At 41.4% G+C, this 21,472-nt stretch overlaps 3 protein-coding genes across 19 annotated transcripts in view; all 3 read right to left on the bottom strand.

The window, feature by feature from the left end:
* PER3 (period circadian regulator 3) overlaps positions 1 to 12,181 on the bottom strand; it is a 41,155-nt gene extending 28,974 nt beyond the window's left edge. For 6 of the 8 annotated variants that reach the window (XM_027889358.1, XM_027889355.1, XM_027889354.1 and 3 more), the window contains exons 1-14: positions 11,733 to 12,181; positions 10,511 to 10,662; positions 9,807 to 9,922; positions 8,752 to 8,953; positions 7,674 to 7,722; positions 5,887 to 6,029; positions 5,470 to 5,548; positions 4,632 to 4,738; positions 4,241 to 4,397; positions 3,179 to 3,284; positions 2,674 to 2,799; positions 2,027 to 2,153; positions 875 to 1,019; positions 100 to 230 (exon numbers count right to left, since the gene is read on the bottom strand). In XM_027889358.1, coding sequence (XP_027745159.1) covers positions 100 to 230; positions 875 to 1,019; positions 2,027 to 2,153; positions 2,674 to 2,799; positions 3,179 to 3,284; positions 4,241 to 4,397; positions 4,632 to 4,738; positions 5,470 to 5,548; positions 5,887 to 6,029; positions 7,674 to 7,722; positions 8,752 to 8,953; positions 9,807 to 9,922; positions 10,511 to 10,662; positions 11,733 to 11,908 — 1,816 coding nt within the window. In that variant the 5' untranslated portion in view covers positions 11,909 to 12,181. The remainder of the gene's footprint in view (positions 1 to 99; positions 231 to 874; positions 1,020 to 2,026; positions 2,154 to 2,673; positions 2,800 to 3,178; positions 3,285 to 4,240; positions 4,398 to 4,631; positions 4,739 to 5,469; positions 5,549 to 5,886; positions 6,030 to 7,673; positions 7,723 to 8,751; positions 8,954 to 9,806; positions 9,923 to 10,510; positions 10,663 to 11,732) is intronic. The other 2 variants (XM_027889357.1, XM_027889353.1) reach the window with 2 other exon arrangements.
* A 565-nt stretch (positions 12,182 to 12,746) lies between these two features.
* On the bottom strand, positions 12,747 to 16,439 carry VAMP3 (vesicle associated membrane protein 3). The gene is made up of 5 exons (XM_027889364.1): positions 16,341 to 16,439; positions 15,095 to 15,176; positions 14,317 to 14,475; positions 13,639 to 13,690; positions 12,747 to 12,872 (listed from the first exon to the last, which is right to left on the bottom strand). Coding segments are annotated over exons 1-5 (315 nt in total). The 5' UTR covers positions 16,343 to 16,439; the 3' UTR covers positions 12,747 to 12,852.
* Positions 16,440 to 19,180: 2,741 nt separating this feature from the next.
* The window catches only part of CAMTA1 (calmodulin binding transcription activator 1), a 218,925-nt gene continuing 216,633 nt past the window's right edge, over positions 19,181 to 21,472 (bottom strand). For 6 of the 10 annotated variants that reach the window (XM_027889335.1, XM_027889332.1, XM_027889331.1 and 3 more), the window contains one exon: positions 19,181 to 20,957. In XM_027889335.1, the coding sequence (XP_027745136.1) occupies positions 20,894 to 20,957 (64 nt within the window). In that variant the 3' untranslated portion in view covers positions 19,181 to 20,893. The remainder of the gene's footprint in view (positions 20,958 to 21,472) is intronic. The other 4 variants (XM_027889328.1, XM_027889330.1, XM_027889329.1 and 1 more) reach the window with 1 other exon arrangement.

Here is a 21,472-nt window from a genome sequence, read left to right on the forward strand (position 1 = left end):
AAAAAGTGGACATAAACCTTGGAACCCATAACAATCGACACATAAAAATTAAATTAGATGTTGCGGTTCTATTATGATTGTCAGTACACTTCGTGTTACCTTCCAATGCCTGGACTTCCTGCTCACTTTTCTGGACTTGTTTGTCATCTTCTGAAGATGATGATGATGATATATTTGCAGAAGATTTACATTTCCTTTTCAATGCTGGAATACTGCAGCTCTCTAGATATCTGAAATGAAAGCATATCACAGGAAGCTCTCCCTACTTTATGGTTTTTTTCCATTAGGAGATACAAACATTTGAATAATCCAAACTGGAGATCCAGAGGTTGTTAGCTAGTATTTTAAATTCATTCCAGGAAGTTCTGGACACGTATCTGCTTTCCAAGGAGTATTTTAAATAAAATCTATCACTCTTTGAGGGGAAAAAAAAAAGAAAGAAAAAAAAAAAAAGAAAAAAGATTACATTATCCACTGGGTTAAAAATGCCGACATTCTATAAATTGTATCAACTTTCTGTTTTGTATGGATGTTCTCAGAGCATGTAATGAGAAGACACTGACATATATTATGCCCATCAAAATTCACCTAAATTCCTATTGCACCAATGGTGAAATTAGCAGTAGACAAACATCAAGAAATAGTTGCATACAGAATCTTAAGTCCTAAATTCTTCATTACTGTGTAAGTCAGGTTGGGTGATCCATCCCAATGCTCAGTCAGAGAGGGACAAAACTTTACAAACAATCCCAGATTCATCTCACAACTCAAAATCATGAGAGTTTTAAGACTAATACAAAATGCTTGGATATTTACTTTCCACCAAATAATCTTAAACTTGTATCACTAAAATTGCTTCACAGTTGCTTCATACCTGATGATACTATCGACACAATTGATCTGCTGATAGGAGGGAATATGCAGAGTCTTCTTTGGATCATCATAAAATGTGTTGCCTGGTTTTTCTGTGCTATCACTTCTCAACGTCTGAAGGAAACAGGAAGCAGTGTGCCTCTTCCCTGGAATACAGGAAATCTTAAAGATTTCTCTTAAGGGCATCTAAACACTACTCTCATCAAGACACACACACAGAGAGAGAGAGAGAGAGAGAGAGAGAGAGAGAGAGAGAGAGAGAGAGAGAGAGAGAGAGAGAGACACATATGCATTTAGACTGTGATACATATATATAATACAAGGATATATGGCCTATGACAGCACAGCTCTCATTACCAAGTTATTCTGCATTTTCAACTCAATTTATATGTTTTGAGGCAGGAGAACCTATGCCTGAAATAAAACAAAACCCCACATACTGCCTTAAACATCCTCTAGAACAACTAGCAAACACAAGCAGCACATAGAAAACGTCTGCTTTTAAATTGTAAACAAAGCTGCAATTAATACTACTCTTCTTTCTTATCAACTTTGATAATACAGTTTTCTAGGACAACATCAGTAGTTAACAGTAACTTTATTAGTGAGTATCATAGTGGAAAATGTTTTAATACAGATTTCTATGATACTTGAGAAAGCATCCAGGTTTCTCCATATATTTGCACTAGGTACTAACTGCAAATAATATGCATTAGGATAATATTAAGCACTCAGTAACCAAACCCCTATTTCAGCAAGAAGTGAGGCAGTATTGTCCAACCTGTGATTGTTTTGAAGACTCCACATTAAGTAATTAAGGGAAGCTTCCACAGTACTTGCTACCAGCACATGTGCATTTTCACCAGAAAATGTTAAAATAAATAGAAAAGTCTATTAACCTAGAAACAGATATGTTCCTCCATATCTCAAGGAGGAGTTAAAAAGTTATTGCATCTGCTGCGGTTTCTTGAAGGGGTGTCTTTGGAGGCTTTTTTGCTTGTTTGGGTTTTAAACAGAACAAACCTCTTCCCACATTTAAGACATGCCAAAGTGCTATCTGGAGTTCTTCAGCATCACACCAGCTAGCCAAACTCAGCGTTACAGATCTACAGGAGTTCATGTTATCTTACAGAATGTAACTACATTAACTTACCTCCTAGCACTTCTGAGCTCACAGCCTGTTCATTTCCATTCTGTGGCTTGCTCCTTGATGCAATATATAGCTGCTGTCCCAGATTCTTTATTCGGTTCACATCTGCACAAACTTGTTGCAATGTCATCTTCAGATACATGAAAAATGTGAAGTAAGAATGAGTACAAAGAGGCCATAGGAGTTGATGTGAGTTCTTGTATTCTTCAAATTGAAAGTGAGTGAGTGGACTGTCAGCCTAAGCCTAATATCTGTTGGTATTTGTAAATTTAATTAATCCAATTATCATGGTTAATTTAAGTAAATTACCTATGACAAAGCTGAAACAGGTTCAGCATTTGAATGTTTTAATACAGATGACAAGCCTTTAGAGTGGGAGTAAGTTGATGACTTACCCAGGAGCCTCAGAAGGAAATTAGGTAATTGCAATGCTTGTTTTAGGACAGCCACTGTTTTCTACAGTAGCCAGCAAAATTAAGAGCAAACCCCAAAAGCCAGCACTCTGTAACTGACCAATTTAGCTTGAATATAGCTGTGTTCTTCCTACTTCAGTAAAATTCACGATGAGAAGTGCATACGGGAGTAAACATTTTCATTTCTAAAAGTGCATTTTTACTACTCTGCAGGCAGCAACACATTTATATACTTACTGGTTCTTGTATTTCCTCTGTACAATTCCCATTGGAGTCACTTGAAGAAGCTATGCTGATATAGTGCTCATAAGAGCCACTGCTTCCAAGGCTTCCATAACCACTGGAAACATTGCTGTGAACTGGCTGTATGAGGGGGAAAGATAGTAATTAAAAATTTATGCTCTTAGAGAACAAACTGAAGGAAACAACATGCTTTACAACACAGAACTTCAAGTAAACACAGAAAATCAAGTGAAAACTCCGTACTTGTCTGGGCTCTACCATGTGCTTAGGAAGAATTCTCTACCATACTTCAAACTGTTTCAGAAGGCAGATTTATCTTTCAACACACAAACTTGTCAAACTTTTTTTTGTAATGAGGTGGGCCTGTCTCCATTTAGACCTTTCCTTTCAGACCTTTTAAAAGACAATCCTCAAAGTAGCCTGCTAAGCAGACTCAAGTTTCTTTAGCCTTTCATTCAGAAGGCCATCCAGTGTTCTGAAATTCTTTCATCTTCTTTACCTGCAGAAGCAGTTTGTAAATTTGTCCTTGCAATTCTCTTATCTCTTTCTCCACACTGCTTGTTTCTTTACTTCTTGCAGCAAAGACATCTTCATTCAGAGGGCTTCTGGAGAGAGCCAACAATATTTCACTGTTCATTTTAATTCAATGAAGAAAAGGTAGCTATAAACAGTTAGAACAGATTCTTTATTTTATTATCATTATTTTATTTTGACTGCTTCGCTGAACCAACACAAAGGGATGTCATCTGTCCCAACAGCTGCTCTGCTGGGGTAGTGGGGCAGTGCTATGAGAGCAGGTGACCTCCAGGGAAGCCAACAGACCAGCAGAGACACAAGTTAGAAGGTTGACAAGCATCTACCCTTTTGTCTCCTTCACTCAGAACACAAATTCACACCCCATAAAATCTTGAATAAAAGATCACTTTGAAAAGTCAGAAGGTCATCCCAAAAAGCCATTTCCTATAAGAGAAACCAGGTAAGAAGAAGACAGTCATATTTTCAAATCTTTTGGAAACTAAGGAGAAACACTTGCAAAATTAGCTTGCACATTCAACACTAACTGCATTTTTAAAGACACCATTTTGGTAAATGTTTACCAAATTCCAGATTTGTAACCAGATTCTGCATCAAGTAAATGTTCCAGAAGAAAACATGCCAGATGATCAATGAATTGAGTTTTTTTGGGTGAGTCAATCATGAATTTTAAGTAATTATTTGTTAAAGGGACCTACTTTTTATGTTGCTTTTTGGCTTTTACTCATCTAAAACTGGTATTTTGATTTAGATATGTCCATTGTCATAGTATTTGGACATCAAGCATATGAAAAAAACATGCTAAAAAAAAAATTTACCTTTGCCTTTTAGTTCAAAGCAATTAACTTATTTTCATACTTAATAAACAAGACTAATGCTATTCTGAAGGAATGGGCTAAAGACAGATACTAGGTAGTTATCATTTGCAAGACCAACATTACATCTCTATTTTAGTACTTAGACTTTTTTGTTTTGCTGAGTAATCAATGAAAAGGACTTTAATAGATCAATGCTACAACTGACTTACGTCCGGACTTTGTGGCGGCCAATGATGAACACTACTTTCCTGCTCCAAGGATTCACAAAACTGGACCAGCTGGTATCCAGTATAACATAATCCCCATTTTGAGTACAGAATCTAATAGGTAAATGTTCAAAAGGGGGTTGGCCAGCAAATTTCAGTACTGAAAAAAAAAACCACAACAAAGAAACAAGGTTTAGTTTACATTATGACACACTAGTGCAAGCACAAACACTAATGACTGAGGTCCTTAAAACTTTGTGATTCAATATGCTTTGATCTCAAACTGATTGCACTAAATTTTTGTCTAGACTGCAGATAAGTCACATGTCAAGCAATGTGATAAGGAAAGAACTGCAAAACCTATAGAAATTCCTCTAAAAGCTACTGTACTTACTTTTCCGGTGAATAGTAATCATCAAAGGACGATCTTCTGGGTGCAAATACATCAGTATGGATGTTCCAATTAAATCTTGGGGTAAGTAACCCAACAAAGGCACTGCTCTGAAACCCGAATACATTATCACAGGTTATAATAAAATTTTGAGTACTTACATCCTTAACCCTTTGCTTGTCAGTGAAGTGCTCATGCATGATCTACAATGGAATGAACTAAGGCTACAGAACATTTTCCAACCTAATAATCCTCCACTGCAGTACACACACGTAAATACCAACGACAAACGCTTCTGTGCCTAAAGATCTAATAGATATTCACATATGCAGGCAGTCTTGTGTTTGTCTACATGCAAAAAAAAAAAAGGGATCTTGAAAAAAAATAAGTCACAGGTAAAATGGGAGTAAGAAATCTGACAGGCATAGTGCAAGATGTATTGTAAAAACAGTCTTGTGGCGTTGCAGGAGACAGTTTCTGTCTGGCCAAATTTATTTGACCGAGCTCAGTCCAGCCGTGTCACCACTCTGATCCCCAGAGCTTAGCGTTATGCACGTTTTCCACTGTGGGTGCTATCACAGCTCTCCATTACCCTGGGTAATGAAAACTGGCTGTGGTTCTGTTCAATACGCATGTTAAGACAAGAAAGGAGATTACATGGAGTGCAAGATGTTTTCCATGAGTGGACTAACACAAAACTCTTTTGTTTAATTAACTATTGCCAATTGCATAGTTCAACTTACAGTTCAACGTATCTTTACTTCGGTCTCTAGCTACGTCAAGGGATTTTTTCCTACCTCTCCATGCATACCTCATAGGTCTTAAGACTCAAATCTCTCACCTGTCATCTATGTCCAGAAAAACACATCCAGGGGTGTGAGTGGTGGTGAAGATTCTTTTATCCATAGGAATTCGAGGAGCTAATAAAAACAAAATATGCGCTAAGACAGAAAACCTAGGCATTACTTTTGCTCATGACAGAGATTCATAGGCTCCTGAACTGTTTGATTGTTCACTGCTTTCTGACCAATTCATAGAAACGTTACAGATTTTTACATGCTACAGACTTCTCTCCAAAATAAAAATAACGAGGAGAGGTGAAATGCTTTGGGGCTTGGCAAAGGCAGCAGAGATGCTCTGGATTCACATGCATGCACACACAAGCTGCAAGTTACACAGGTGAGACTGCCCAAGCACAAGTTCTACACAAAGGAAGTAGGCTTTCATATACTGCATTCAACGGAATCTCCTGACTTGCCTTCATATCCAGAGTGAATTTTCTCAGCCAAAGCTAAGCAGCAGGACTCTGCATCCACATGGACAGAAGTACACACATGGACCAAGTATGGGGTGATTCGGAAGGGGTAACAACGTGTTTCTTGCTCTTGATCTTTACCACCCCTGAGGAAAAGTAAAAGGGATTCACACACACTGCTTTTGAGACTCACATATTTTGTGTCAGGGCTGAGAGCCCTGCATGGAGAAGTTATGCTGAGCACACAGACTCAGATAATCAGGTCCTATACACACTCCCTTGTGATTCAGCAATACTTATCTTTCTCCGCTCAAAATCAAGTAGGTGTTTTGCCTCCAATGCTTGCACTCAGAGGTTGTCTAAAAATACTCTTCCTCTAATGGCTGAAGGCTACCTTCTAATTCTCAGTCCAAAAGTATTCACAAGAACTACTCATTTGGTTTTGTGCTCTCATTCAGGATAAACAGTTCTTTTTCTGTTTGTTGTTTATCCTGTACCACTCTTACAGAAAAAAAAAAAAAATCTGACTCACTCAAGTTTTGATTCACAGACCTACATAAGTAAGGCTCCTCCAGCCTTTTTGCTGTTGACTGCCCTCCGTGAGAATCTGTCTTCCTAGACCATGGGGAACAGTAGCAGCACACAACATTGTAGAGGAGATCTTAACCATGGCTTTGCAACAGCTGCATTAGCGACTGCCCCTTTCTATTCCAAGTGTTATAAAACTGCAGTATCTTACCCAGCTCTGACAGAAAGAATTGAGACAAATTTTTGGAGATTATTCCTTACACTAAAAGTTACTTTCTTATTCCACACCTAGTTTTGTAAAATGATTTCAGAGAGAAGCTAGTGTAATAAAACCTACTTCTGACACCCCTGCCTTTGGGAAAACAAAAGACACAAATGGAAATTGGATACAGCAGAAATTTAACTAACAAAAAACCATTTTCTTACTTAAACCTTATGTGTGCCTGTGAAAAAATACTTTTATTCATGATGCCGACATAATCAAATGATCTGTTATGTAAGGGAAGTAGAGGCAGATGTCTTAGGAAAATATGAAGAAAAACTATTGTAAAATGTTTACAAACAGTTCCCCCAACTCAACATTGCTATCTGTCCTGCTGTATTTATTCCAGGTGCCCTTACACAATTCAAGATACAAATGATTTTAGAGCTCAGGTTTTTGCGACACATATGAATGAATCAATGATCACCTGAAAGATGGAGTAAGTGTTATATCTGCTCAGAAGCAAACAGTTCTTACTAAGATCAAGACCTGAGTCTGGAACAGAACTGCACTGAAGATTAAAGGGCAATTTCAGGTTTTTAATTCTTTTAGCTCTTAGATTAGTGAGGTACAAAGCAACAAACAGCATCTCCAGTGACAGCAAGTAGTATCTCAGGAGTCAGGTCTCACATTGGGACTCAGGCGACTGAGTTTCTGCTAATGCTTCCATCACAAACTCTCAAGTAATCTTAATCTTAACCAAAACAATCTTTGCCTCCATCCTCAAACGAGATCATTCTTCTCCTGCATGACAGTACAGAAAGAAACTGATAGATCCAAAACAAACCTGTATGAACAATTTTCTTCTATCCCCGTGTAAGTTTAAGCATCACTCTGGGGAGATATTCAAAGTGTCCTACTGAATGCCAATATTAAACAAACAAATCCATTTTGTAATGGAGTTTCACGAGCTCACACTGGTCAGCTGTAACAACAGAACAGCTTCTACCTAGTATGGTACCCTTCGTAAGCCTTCACAAAACTGTAATAGTGTACTTACCTGATCCTGCAGAAAAAGGATTTCACCCGGGCATATTCATACAGAGAAGCTAATAAGAAGAAGACATTTGAAAGTATCAGTTGATATGCTCAAAAAGGTCACACCTATCAGAACTATTTTAAATTCTGCATTCTCCAGACCTTCTGAGCAAGACTGATGTCTCACGACCTACTCTTCATTAGTTACTGAATTAGGTGCTCAACAGTCTGCTCCCACCTCAGATGTTATCTCTCTTGTCCAGCCCACTCACTCTTAGGGAAGTGGCTGACCTGAAACTAAACTCAGAGGAAATGTGTATGACCTAAAAAAAATCCCTTCTCTAGTGCATCACTAGGAAAAGCAAAGTTGACATTTACTGGCTTTATGAGCCATGTAACAAAAACCATATACAGGCAAGAACAACTTGATTGGGGTGCTTCTGCTCTGCTGGGTAAGCACGTGACTGGCTGCCAAGTTGTGGAATCCCTGGCATATTAGCATTTGCAACCTGCAGATGTCTCATCATCCTTTGACAGCAAGGACTTTGGACTTCTCAGATCTGATGCCAGAACAGCCTCAGAACAACCCTAGGTGGGCAAAAGACACGCCCTCGAAACGCAAGCTACGTTTAAATTAAATTGCTCACAAATAACACATGACTCAAAAGTCAAAGTTTAGACACATCCAGCACTAAATAACAAGTCCGCTTAAAACTTGGTTTTGGTGAGCTATATTCACAGCAGGAAGCAAGTGGGCCATAAAGACAAAGCACCTAAGCAACCATAAGGTATAGATTAAACAACTTCAAACTCACAATTAGACTTTTAGTTTCTTTTAAAAAGCATCAGTATTTGGAATGAGTATGATGGTACATGAAACAACGAAGTATCTGTCTTTTACTTACCCCAAGTAAGAGTTAAGCCTCTAGGAGACTAGCAAGAACTAATCCCACAGCTACTCCAGTTTTCAAAGTGGAAAGGAAACAAGTGTTGCTGATGTATACTGCTAGTATAAGCATTTAAAATGAACTACTATTCTATCCTCATTCTGTAAAGACAGAAAGACACACAGAGTATTTAAAAGCATTGCCAAGTCCTACCTGTTTCACTTTCCATGTTCCAAAGTGGCAGGTGAGAGTGATCAGTGTGTGCGTAGAACACACTCACATCCTGAGGGACAAGCAACTCTACAAACCGGGAAGACTCCAACACTTTCTTCTTGTAGTTTAGGATAGATGCTGCCTGCTCAGAAATATGCACTATGCGTCCAGAAAGCAAAGAAAATACAGCCACAAATGTGTCCTGGAAAACAAATGTTAAAGGTAATCGTCCCTCCAAACATGGTAGTGATATTGTAAAGATAAAAAGCAAACCAACCCCAAACCAAACCAACCAACCCCAAACCATGATATACCACAACCTTAGGATGAGGTTCAAAAATGTGTTAATTTAGCATCCAATTAAAGTAGCGTGTAAACTACTACACTCTCCAATGCCATAACAGCATACTCAAGATTTACAAATGGTAGTAAAACTGCCGTAGCAAAACTGAAACCAGTGATGCTTGTCTTTGCCTAGAATGACTGGTTATCACTCCACGTAGTTCTCCCCAAATTTCAGAGGGTTCACTACAATTCCGCATACAAAAATACTGAGAGCTTTTTAAACAGCAAGCATTTGAAATACTTCTGATACAGCATCTAGCCGTATTGAATTTCGAAAAGAAATTATTTCTTCAAAATAGAGCCAGAAAGCATGACAGATATTGCAAAAAAAGAAAAAAAAAATTAAATCCAGAGTACAAACAGAAAAAAAAAAGCCCCTCACAACTCTAAACTTGATTGGTTGTGAAAACTTTTTGCTGTCTCAAGAGACTACTACACTGTAAATGAATTCTCAAAGAGCTATCTGTTGCTTAAAAAAAACCAACAAACCACAAGAAAAATTAGTATTTCTTCACTCATCATCATTGGGTACCTAGAGACAGCACGGATAAGAAGTAGTCCTGATCTAACTTTAAAAACTTTAAAGCCTGGCAGGCTAAAAATTAAAGGCATTTCAATTTTACACATTCTATTTCCACAGAGCAATGTAAGGAGACTAAACAGAGTGAAATGGGAAGTGATGAACTCCTTGAGTGTGCCTGAATTCTTACAGTGTTTTTTGGAGTGTGTTCAGATGCAGCTGCCACCAACTCTTCTATGCTGTATGTCACCACATCGGTCTGAAACGCTCTTCGGTCATTCAGAGCCTGGAAAAAGTCATTGTTTGCTAATTGAAAAAAAACAAACAGAAAAGCAAAACAAACACAAGACGGTCAGTAAGGAGACTACTTTTGAAAGTATTTCTTACAGCCCTTGTACTTTTGTCATCTTTTTGGTGAAGTCCAAGGTAAGATGAGGAAGGTCTGTGTAGTGACAAAGGGAAAAGGAATACTGGTTATACTACTGGAGTGACCTAGTTATGTTACAGAAAACAAGCACGAAGAAGTAGAAAGGACAGAACATGATAGCAAAAGAACAATTTTAGCTACCTAGTTCTAGGTTGAAAAACACAAACTATCCAGTAACTTTGCAAAGTAGGATGGGAATGATGCGTTTTCAATACACACAGAAAGGTACTAGTAGGCACCTATTAGCTATGGGACTCTGAAGAAAAGAGAAGCAGTAGATGGGTATTTCAGTAGAAAAGATAACATGATTGTTTAACAAAAAAATCCCAAGAAAAACCCCATAGTGCTTCAGAAAGTCAACTGTTAGCAAGATAACTAGAATGCACTCTTTTGTTTTAATGCTATTTGCTGTCAGATACATCTATTCAAACCACGCTGCTGTTCCTCCAGATTTTCTCCACACATACCTTGGACCTGCTGAACACACTGTAAGGCATAGTTGAGAGCACTGATGGTGCTGGGCTTGCTGGAATTCCTTTTCTCTTCAGGCAAACACCTTTTCATTTCTTGGATCATCATCATCAGATCTCTGTGAGACTGCCTCCAATTCAGCTGCTCACTGTAAAACAGAGGTTAAACTTTACCAGAGAATTCTGGTACAGAAGCTTTCTTTTCTGTCACTGACTTAAAATTATTCACTAAATAAACATTTTATGGGATTGGCTGCAGCGTCACACAATATCCAGAAATGTCCTAATGCTCCTTCACTAAATTTCCTGTTGTATTTTTCTCACTTCTTTGCTACTTGAGCTGTTCTCCTCTACCTTCCTTGATTCCAACTCCAACACGTCATAGATGGCAAAGTCCCATCAAACCCACTCTGCTTCTTAAGATGCTTAGCAACTAAAAATTAGCTGATGTTTAGATTTTGTAAATCTCACTAGTATTAAAATCATTAATAGATGCTGATTCTTGATCTCTGTAAGTTTTTACAGCCTTGAAGTCCGCATCTGATTATAAGCACCTCCGGGAATCATGAGGTTCTCAAAATACACCTGATGCGAAGATTTCATTCCTCACATGACTTCAGAGTCTTCACTGTACTTTGAGTTGTTGGCTTCAACAGCTGCAGAACTGTTAAAAGGCAAAATCTCCCCCTTCTTACATTTGCTTATTTCTTTGATTAAAAAATAAGCACTCCATATCCTCAAATGAGATTCTAATCCTATAGATAGGATATGAACGTGATTGCTTTTAATAACTTTTGTCTATTTGACGTTGTTATTAGTATTACACTCTTATTACATAAACCATTACAGACGTTCAAGTATTTCATGTTAACAAGCCAGTTCAATGTTTCATAAATTACAGATCTTAAACTTTTCCATGAATTAAAAGAAATTACCACCTCACTGAATTTCTGAACTTCCAGGAAGCGTATTATTTCAGTAATTTCTGCTTTGGTACTGCCAATTACGGTCTTAACATACACACAAGGCATACCAAAGGGTCACTGCCGTGCACGGCTCAGCCGATCTCCGACCCAGGCACATCTCAAGGAGCCGCGCAGCAGCAGCAGGCTCAGCTCCTTCCCACACCCCTCGGTCCCGCAGTCCCCGAGCAGCCCCCACGGGTCACGGCCGCACCGGGTCCCCGGCACCCGCCCGGCCCCGCCGGCTGCCCGGTTACCTGTTGGCTTTGACGGCGGCCGAGCCGCCGCCGGACTCGGGGCTGTGGAGCTCCGTCCCGCCGGAGCCGGTTCCCGCACACGTCGTACACCGAGCGCCCGCCGGCTCCCGCCCGGTCCCCGGGCACTGACCGGCGCCGTGCTCCGCGCTGCCCCCTCGGCGTTCGCCCGCGTCCATCTCGGCTCTCCTGAGAGCCACAGCGCGGGGGCATCGGCCGTCACGAACCCTCGGCACAGCCAGAGGTACTGGCACCGGTGCTGTAGGGAGAACACGCGCCGCCCCCGGAGACAGCGGCAGGAGTGGTGTTCCCCCTCCTCCCCCCGCCAAGCGGAGCGGGCACCGGGGCCGGTTCTGCGCTCCCGCGCTGCTCTCCGGCGCACACTCCCTCAGCTCGCCGCTCGGCTGGATTCCTCACAGAAGACCCCGCCTGATCCCGGGCGGCCTCCGTTTCGTCTTCCCCCCCCTCCGAGCCCCCCCCCCCCACCCCAGGCCGCGCCTGTCCCGCCAACCCCGGGCTGTTCCCGCTCCGGGCCGGGAGCGCCCTGAGGGGCCGCGCCCCCGTCCCGCGCGATTACATAACGCGGCGCACGCGGCGACCCCTCTCCCACACACCCCCGCCACGTGCGAAAGGAAGAGGAGGCGGAGGCGGGGTCAGAGCCGTTTATTGGAGGACACCGCGCTCAAAGGGGCGGGGCCGCGGCCCCGCGTGCGCAGGCCCCGCCCCTCACGCGGCGCCGCACGCGGCCCCCGTGCGCGCGCCTGCCCCGCCGCCACGTGCCGGGCCGGGGCCGCCCCCGGGCGGGGCCGCGACAGGGGCGGGGCGCCCACGCGCGCGCAAAGCGCGGGGCGGGCACGGCGGCGGTCACGCAGCTCCAGAGCCGGGTCCGCCTCAGCAGCTCTGCACCCCAGTTTATTAAGGCACTGTGCAAGTGGTGAGCTGTGCTTGTTAGTAATTCATGGCAGGAGTGTCTTAAGGCAACCAGTAAAGTTAGTTAACATTTCAGTAATGAAAATAGTTTTGCTTTAAACAGCAGTAAAGGGACTGAAAGTGCAGCAGGTTTGAAGTGGAGAGGCTGAAGATTCAGAGGCACCTTCAGTTGATCTGAGTTTCTTCCTGTAACTCATGAAGACACAGTGGAGACTACAAAAAAAGAAAGAAGTTGGGCACTGTCCTTCAGCCCCTCACCATAACAATCCTGCATTTTAAGAATTTAAGATAATAAACATAAATCCCTCTTAAATCCTCTAAGAATTTGCCCATGCTGGTTTTCTTTTAGCTGCACTTTTTCTTTGTGTTTGCCCTCCAATACTGGTCACCCAGGACAACATCTCTGATGTCAGTGGTTACTGCAGTGTTTGTTACTGTATCACAGCACAAACTTAAAACCTTTGTCTTCCCGTTAAATACCTGGTGATCACATGGGGACTATACATTCCCTGGCTCTCTATCCTAACCCAACGTTATACTCATTTCATCTGGCAGCAAAACCTCTACTCAAAGAAAACCTCCTTGCTATGGCAGTGCACTTGGAACTCCCACACCAGAAGAAGTTTATCTAGCAGGAAGCTACGGCAAATGATAAACAGTTCTCAGACAAGGGAGGTGTGTGGAATTTCATCTTATACTTCTGCAACATGCAGCTAAAAAAAAAAAAAAAAGCAAGTCTGTTCCTGGTTTCTCAGTCCTTGCTATTTTCATAGCAAGGTGGTTGATACTTAGGTCCCATGGTAGCCCCAGTTTACCACTCACTGCAAACAATGCTTGTTAAAAGCTGTCACTACTACTTCAAATTAATGTTGTATATACTTCTATTTGAGCATCCTGGCTTCATTTAAACTGTACCAGTCAGTGAATTAACACCATTTATTCCAAGCCTATGAGAAATCCCCACTTCAGTGAAACTTACCGATGATGATGATGATGATAATGACAACAACAGCTATCAATATTGCCCACATCTGTGAAAAGAAGCCACACAACACTTACTACAAACCATGCCACAGCAATAACTATCCCTCAGGATACGGGAAAACAGTTCCTGCAAGGGACTTTAGCACCACGTGTCAGATCTAACATGGCAAACAAAGCTTCTTCAGTAAGCAAGCTTGATCCACACTTAGAGATGGCAGGCCATGCACACAGGTAAAACACAGCAGTACAGTCTTCTCCACATAGAGCTTGTCTCAAGTGAATATACAAGTCTTTGTTACTCACCAAAGACGATTCCAACCTTTGCCAACAGCTACAAGTACAGGAGTCTGAGTGAGCTTCTTCCACTTTCTAATACTTCCTCTACATTAACTCAAGCTATGCATTTTTACGCTTTTCTTCCTGTTCTTCAACACCTCAGATTACTGACATGTTTCTCCTCTGGCCATTACCATCTTACACATGATCTTGCATAGGGCAGCATGGCCACTAGTTCAGCTTTACATTCATTCACCCAGCCACTATGTCAAGCTTTAAAAAACTAGATGCTGTAAGTTAAACAACATTGGCTAAAGTAACTTCTACCTTTTGAGACGCCAATTGTAATAGTGTTACCTGTAGTACTGCACAGCATAAGTACACAAGGGAAGGTTACCTTACAGTTCTTCCACCAATACTTCCTTTTCAGCTTGGCTGCGCTGGTCTCAAATTGGGAAGCTCCTGCTTGCAGTGCATCAGCACGGTCATCCAGCTCTGAGAGCTTTTGATCTCGTTCCAATACCTTGTCCACATTCACTCTCATGATGTCAACAACCTACACCAGTTTAATGCTTACAGTAAATTACCAGTTGTATAACCCACGGCAGAACATAATTGCAAGCAACAGACAGCAACATGTGGTACTCAAAGTTCTCTTTTCACAAGCACGAGCCATTGCCTTTTAATATATGCAGTCATAAGCTTAAACAAAACTCTGGAATTCACAGCTGGGCTGGAAGCCCCTAATACCTACTTCAAAAAGTCAGTAATGCCAGTAGTGTTGGCATTCCTTCAAACCTGGGAAATAATTCCTGACTCGCTTCAGAAGGAGTTGAGGCATATAAACATGATAGTAAAGCATATGTCAAAAAATACTCTTGCTAGCCAGCCTGGCTTTTGGACTCCACCAAAATCTAGACACATCATATTTGGCAGTCAGCCCTCATGGCTACTGATGAGAAAAAAGGTTTTTCTCTGTAAGAACAAAGGTTTTTATCTTTAATTTTGCCAAATCCTCAAGCAGCAAGACTGCAGCTAATATTTGGACCCTGGTAACTTCTCTCCACTTCCCCTTCGTATAATGAAGGGAAAACTGCTTTGGTAAAAATATCCCTTCTAGTTATACAGTTTTCCTGAAGGAAAACAATGACACTGCTGTTGGACTAGACTTTTACCTCGTCTACTTGGTGCTGAGTCTGCTGAAGCCGACGATTACTGCCAGCAGCCACATTTGAGCTTCCAGGGATATTGGCTGACCTGCAGTAAAGAAAAGCATCATTATTAACCTGACGTTCCTGAGATGTATCCTTGGAATAAATGTAGGGCAGTTTCTTACTGAAGAAACAGCATTTTAACAGCAGACATTAAGTGCAAGTCACGCAGTGCTCCAAATATCTTGTCAACAAACTGCCTGCCATTCTAAGAGACAGCAATGGCTTGCTAATACCACATTTTGCAGTAAGGCACAGGACAGCTCCAACAATGGTTCATAGGGCTCAAGGAGTCAAGAGTTTGGGCGCAGGGGTGTTCTTGCTTTCCACTATGAACATAAATATTAAGTTTCAAGCTACAATAGTTTATAAAAAAATTAAATACAAAAACTTAATGCTTATTCTAACTATGTGCTTCTCTACTGTTGTCTGTCTCTATTATTTTGAAACGGTTGATACAGAGCAAGCAAAAGCACCAGAAGGAAAAAGATTTTGACATATACAAGAATTTACTTCTGGTCAGCTTTGAATTCATAACAGAGCTTTTTTTTTACCAACTTCAACACTCTGCATCTCTGTAATGGATGCAAGGGTTCCCATACATAGCCCTCATACCCTTCTCACTGCTTTGCCAGCTTTTTATTGCATATCTCTAGAACTATCTGCAGTCAATTTCCTTTTCTATGTTGTTATTTCTTCCACATCAGACCCTTGTCGTGGCACTCCAAACAGTCAAGTCTGACTATTTCCTGTATTTACACATTTATACATTCAAAGTTCCACGTAGAGAGAACAAAAGTGTACACGCAAAAGGCGTGAGCCGGGAAGCCCGGGGCCAGGCTCGAAGCAGGCCCTGTACAGGCCAGCATCACCGCTCGACTGTTTTGGCACTTCCGCCAATCTCTGGTTCTATTTCACTGCTAGTTCCATGTGAAGAGTCTTGGAAACGACATCTCCAAACACAACAACGCCCCGGTGCTCAGCAGGCACTGCCCCCGCGGAGCGGCCCCGCTCCGACAGGCGCCCGGGGACCGGCGGAACAGCCCGGCCCGGTCAGCCCAGCGTCCCGGTACCGGCCCGAGCAGCGGCTCAGGGCGTGCGGCCCGAGTGAGGACCACGCGGGGCCTCTGCACAGCCGCTCTGGGAACCCCCGCCTGCCTCGGCTCCCCCGCGCGCGTCCCCGCGCCCCCCCGCGCGTCCCCGCACTCACATCCTGCCGGCGGGACGGGCCGCGGCCGCAGCGCCCGGGCGGGTCCAGCGGGAACTGCGCTCGGCGCCGACGGCGCCCCGGGTGACGTCAGAAGGGCGGGGCCTGCGGGCGGGACCGCAGGGAGCAGTCGGGCGCGCGGCCGCAGGGGGGCGCCCTCGCCCCGCAGCGGTTCCGGCCGAGGCCGCTGCACCCTCGGGCTTGGCTTTTCCCCGTCACTCATTGAACCCTCTTTTTCTCACTCCAGCCATTTTCTCCTCTCGTTTGGTCTTCCAGTTCTCTTCCCCCATTCCACTGTGGGGAAGGGTGAAGGCAGGGGAGCGAGCAGACAGCTGGTAGGTGTCTACTTTCAGTACGGGGCAACCCACCACAATAGTGGACAACTCAGCAATTAACAGGCATGTAAAAAGGAAAAATGGGGAAAGTATCCGAGATCAATTTGGGGAGTTAAATGCTGATTTATTCTTTAAGAGTAACTAATTAAACTTTGTCTGTAATCAAAAATAAAATCAAAGAAATCTCATCTTCTGTTGTGGTTCTGGGTTTTGGAAGAACTTATTCATAGCAGTACTAAGAGACTCTTTCGCATACCAGATGAGTATTAAACCTGGTTTTCCCTGCTAGGCTGGCCTTGTAGCAGTCTGGTACAAAAGCTTTATTTTTGAGGGCTAGTTTGTGTATCTTGCATATCTGATCAGTGCAAAGTTATTGTGTCTCAGGTATTTGTATTATTGTGAACTCTGATATATCTGCATCAGCAGCCCTCTTGAATTCTCCTAAGATTTGCCTCTGCTTTGTGCACACTGTAGGATTTAGCATTTTGCTACCAGGTATGTATGGTTTCTTATGGAAAGCCCTGAAATGATTGTCCACTGAAGAGGAACTGAAAACAATCTGATCTCAGAAAAGCTCTGGCGTTTGCACCTGCTCATGGGCAGGCTGTGGACTCTTACGTTATAACCTGCGAGAAATCAGGTGCAGTATACTTAACAAGCAGATCATATAGAGAAGAAATGCATTTTTTTCATCGTTCCTTACAGTGACTAAAGGGCTACATCGCTCTCAAACTAGGGTGGATGGATGTGTTTAAAAGAAAGCACACACTTTGTATGGGGAAATTTTCTTTGTTTTTAATTTACAGCAGAAAGAATATAAAGCATTCAGAAAACATTTTCCATATTTTAAGGGCAATTCAAAACATTTTGCATGGTTCCAGCAGCTGAGTTCTTCAACAGATCCATTGATTCAGTGATGCTTTACATGCACGGTTACAAAAATAAAACTTACAAAAGAGAAGACATCTATACTAGTTTTACATGCAAGTCTTGGGGACCCCCCATTGGGCACCAGCTATTGTGTGGAACTGCCATAAGCGTGCAACCAGAGAGGGGGTTCATGTTATATTCTGTATTTCTTTCACACAGTATTACTGCTGTCGAATGTGTTTCACAAAGGAGCGGTTCCATTATCAGAAGACAGAAGATCTGGCTCCTGGCACTTGGGAATTTGAATTTTCCTAGAAAGCTGCACTTACTTATCTTCGGTGAAAATGTAAGTTCCACAACCAAGAAGAGGGTTCACAGAATCACTTCACTGCAGGGGAGTCCTTCTCCCTCCCCAGTGACACACTGAAGGGTTACGGCCTGACACAACAAAGCACTTGGGAGCTGTACTTGGCTTCAAGCATGCGGGGAGTTCTGCTGTGCCTGCGGAACTGCCAGCATGGTTAGCACCAGTACAGGCTTACATGTTTGGCTGAGGCAGGATCTAGATTAGTAGATACACCACCAGGCCCATGGATCTGGAAGAGTAATTTGAAATAGCTCTGTATATTACTGAATCATTTTCTGGAAAGACAAGGAGTTAAAACATTTCCACTGAGGTCACTACTCTTGTTAGGAACAGATCAATTCTATATTGTCACGTATTTGTTAATGGGTACAATATTCCACCTTCAAAATGTCAGAGTTATTCCAGTACTAATACAGAGCATTTCCAATTCATTCCAAAGGAGATTCTTCAGTGTCTCCTGTTCTGTTTTGGCATGAGAGGAAAATTTAACGGTTAAGGTTCCAATTGCAGACAGTAAATGGAAACTACAAGGCTGCCCACAGGCACAGTGTGAGTGCCAGGCCATTTGTTTTGCCTTTTTTCCCTTTTTTAGAATTGAATCAGGTCATAAAGCAGCAGTTCAGAAAAGTACAAGAGAATTCTGATAATGAGCTATAGCACATCTACTATAATTCAATGCTGGCAGTGAAAAGAAGTAATTAAAAACAGGTACAATTATAGAAAAGGCACCAAGAGCACTGACCCCAGTTTTTTTGCCACAATCTTTGTTTTTACTCTTCTTGTAAAGACACCAGTTTCAAAGCTTCTTCTGTGTGAATATTTTTTGGCTTCACAACAAGCCCTGCGTTTAAACATTGCAGTTGGTGGCCGGGATCAAGCAAGAACAACTATTCCAAAACTAACAATCTCAAATTTACACAAGTCCATTCAGAAATTTTAAACTGCCACAAGTGAGACAAACAGACAGGAGCAGTTTCTGATCTCAGACATATGTATGTGACCCACAGTAACGACACGGACTTCAGGAGCTTCTTCCCTTACATTCCTATGTAATGAAGATCAGAACCTGGTTCCCATTGCTGAGAATCTGCGACAGTTTTAAATTAGTAGTTCAATTTAAAAAAAATCTAATTTCTTTGGCTCCTCACTATGTGGAAATAGCAATATACCATGACACCCCTACAAGATCAGTTTGCATCTTTTTTTTTTTTTAAGTTTTACTTAATTTTTTAAAATTTTTTGTGCAATTTTTATTACATTTTCTGACTTCCAGCAGGAGATATGAAAATGTGAAACATATTTTCTACCTTTGTACTATTTATTTATTTATTTTTTTTTCATTTTATGTTCATTCTAAGTGTTCTTTATTGGAGTGAGTGTATGGTGTTAAGCTAGATACGGTTTTTGTACTCTTATGATTATCTGCTTTGCAAAAGTAACTTAATTTTCTTAAGCAATATTAGCATTCACATTACTTGGCACCATTGGCAAAAAAAAAAAAAAGAAAGAAAGGAAAAAAAAGAAGGGGGAAAAAAAAAAAAGCAAGGAATACATAAACTAAACCCAACTGAACCAAACTCCTGGTAGCCAAAATCAAATGTAAACATATCCTTTTTTTCTTTTTTTTTTTTTTTTTTTTAAGTAATGTTGCTCTGCCTTTTTTTCCTAAGTCTAAATACAGTAGCTCTTTTTTGCCATTTAGTCATGCTTTAGCAAAAATGTTCTTCTAAAGAACATTTAAAATAAAGTTTCTTATAGTGAAATAAAGTTTTTGTTTCATTTTACAGACCATAGCCACTAATGCTTTGCTTTGTTCATTTCTTTTTCTTGAGTTCATGCACATATCTCTTTGTTTTAATATATACAATATATACAAACAATACATCCACACTCTTCTGGTTCATTCAGACAAAACTATACAAATAATAATTTTATCTTGCCAAGTTATTGACCCTTTGTGAATAAAATATTTAGTAATTAATCAATATATTCCCTTTCAAATATTTTTTTCTCATTTTCCATTTCTACCTTCTATATATACAGAAAACTGCCCAGATTTTGATGAAGTAGCCAAAATAAGAAATTTACTGGCCAGAATGCAGCACCACTGATCTTTAGGTGGCATAAAATGTCCAGGCAACATATGTACGTGACTCTGCAAAATGACAAGAGGTTTGACGTAAGAAAAAAAGCTACATGTTTTACAAATTATTTAAGAACTTAATTAAAACAATAGTACATGAAGGTAAGGCTAGAAAATAAAGTGCTGAATATGAGAGAAAGTACATGACAGTTGATATGTTTGCAGGTTCTAGTAAAAATACCAAAAAAAGTGTTTAAAACTTGCTTAAGCTGCTCTCTCCATTCTCATGCATTACCCGTGTCTCTCACACACCAACCCCTTCTGTAAGTTCCCACAGGATGTATTAAAAACCTGCAGATTTAAAAAGTTGCATTAAGTGTGCTGTAGAGGTTTAAATAAAACACAAAAGACAGGAGTGCGAAGGAAATGAGGATGCATGGACCCAATAAAGATGTACTGATCTAAGCCCCTCCACTGAGACTCTCAAAGCTTCAGTTTCTTGGAGATGACTGACAGGTGCAGGAACAGCATTCTTGTGTTGCTTGTGCATTCCCCACCTTTTCTGAACAATATTTTTGGTATAATATTTGTACAGTTCCACATGTTGTTTAATACAGCCCTATATGAAAAGGATAATTAATCGCTTCTTCCTTCTCGGAGAATGAAGCAACTCACAATTTCTTCCTGGTGTCTTTTGTTTTCCCAACGATCCAACAGAAGATTGAGTTCCAAGATGTCTTGCTGAACAAATTAAAAGTTGTCCATGAAAGTGCAAATGCAATGACCAAAACATTACTGTTAAAATCCTGCAGCTGGTATTTCCAGAACTGCAGTGGGTATTTTTGTTGTTGTTGCATGTCTCTGCTAAAAACAGAAAATGAAAACAGTCTGAAAAGCAATGTCACATTGCTACGGGATGCTGCTGCGTATCTTCAAGTTCCTTGGCCTTTTTCAATTCTTTCACTCTGAAAAAACAAAGAGGAGCTATGTAATACTTCTATTGCAAATCTCTCAAAGACACAGAACAATCAAAAGGACTCCTCAGTCCAACTTCCTGTGCAGAAGAGCCAGCTCTCAGAGAAATGACAGGAGGATAACACCTTCCTGACACCGTAACAGTTGGAAGTGCAAGAATGGGCCACGAGAGATCTGAGACAAACACATTTGGAGACATATCCTTAGTTCCAGCTACTGTTTTTCCCCAGTAGTTGCAACTACAGCTGGGCTTTTTTCTGGTGTTGGCCTATCTAACTGCTTGGGGTTTTCTGGACTGCTGTTGACTGACTGACTTTGCAGCTGCTCTTATTTGTCGTGGCAAAGGGGCTGTTCGGCGCTGACCTCTTTTCTCCACACAGTGCTGAGGCAGTGACAGCCTGATGTCATGGCCAGTACAGAGGGGGAAAATCAGCCCATCCTACTTGAAAAGAAAGCTCGGTGTTGATACAGAATCTCACATAAGGAAGTGTTTATATACAAGCAG

Source organism: Empidonax traillii, unplaced genomic scaffold (assembly GCF_003031625.1).
Source record: "Empidonax traillii isolate 1590-97213 ecotype Southwest subspecies unplaced genomic scaffold, ASM303162v1 scaffold259:size690984, whole genome shotgun sequence".
Taxonomy (NCBI): Eukaryota; Metazoa; Chordata; class Aves; order Passeriformes; family Tyrannidae; genus Empidonax; species Empidonax traillii.

What these genes read in the sequence shown, in the direction of transcription:
- VAMP3 (XM_027889364.1), bottom strand. An exon ending in CTCAGCACCAAGTAGACGAG is followed by an intron (nt 14,476 to 15,094) that starts GTAAAAGTCTAG and finishes AAACTGGTGTAG; the next exon opens with GTTGTTGACATCATGAGAGT. An exon ending in ATTGGTGGAAGAACTGTAAG is followed by an intron (nt 13,691 to 14,316) that starts GTAACCTTCCCT and finishes TTCTTTTCACAG; the next exon opens with ATGTGGGCAATATTGATAGC.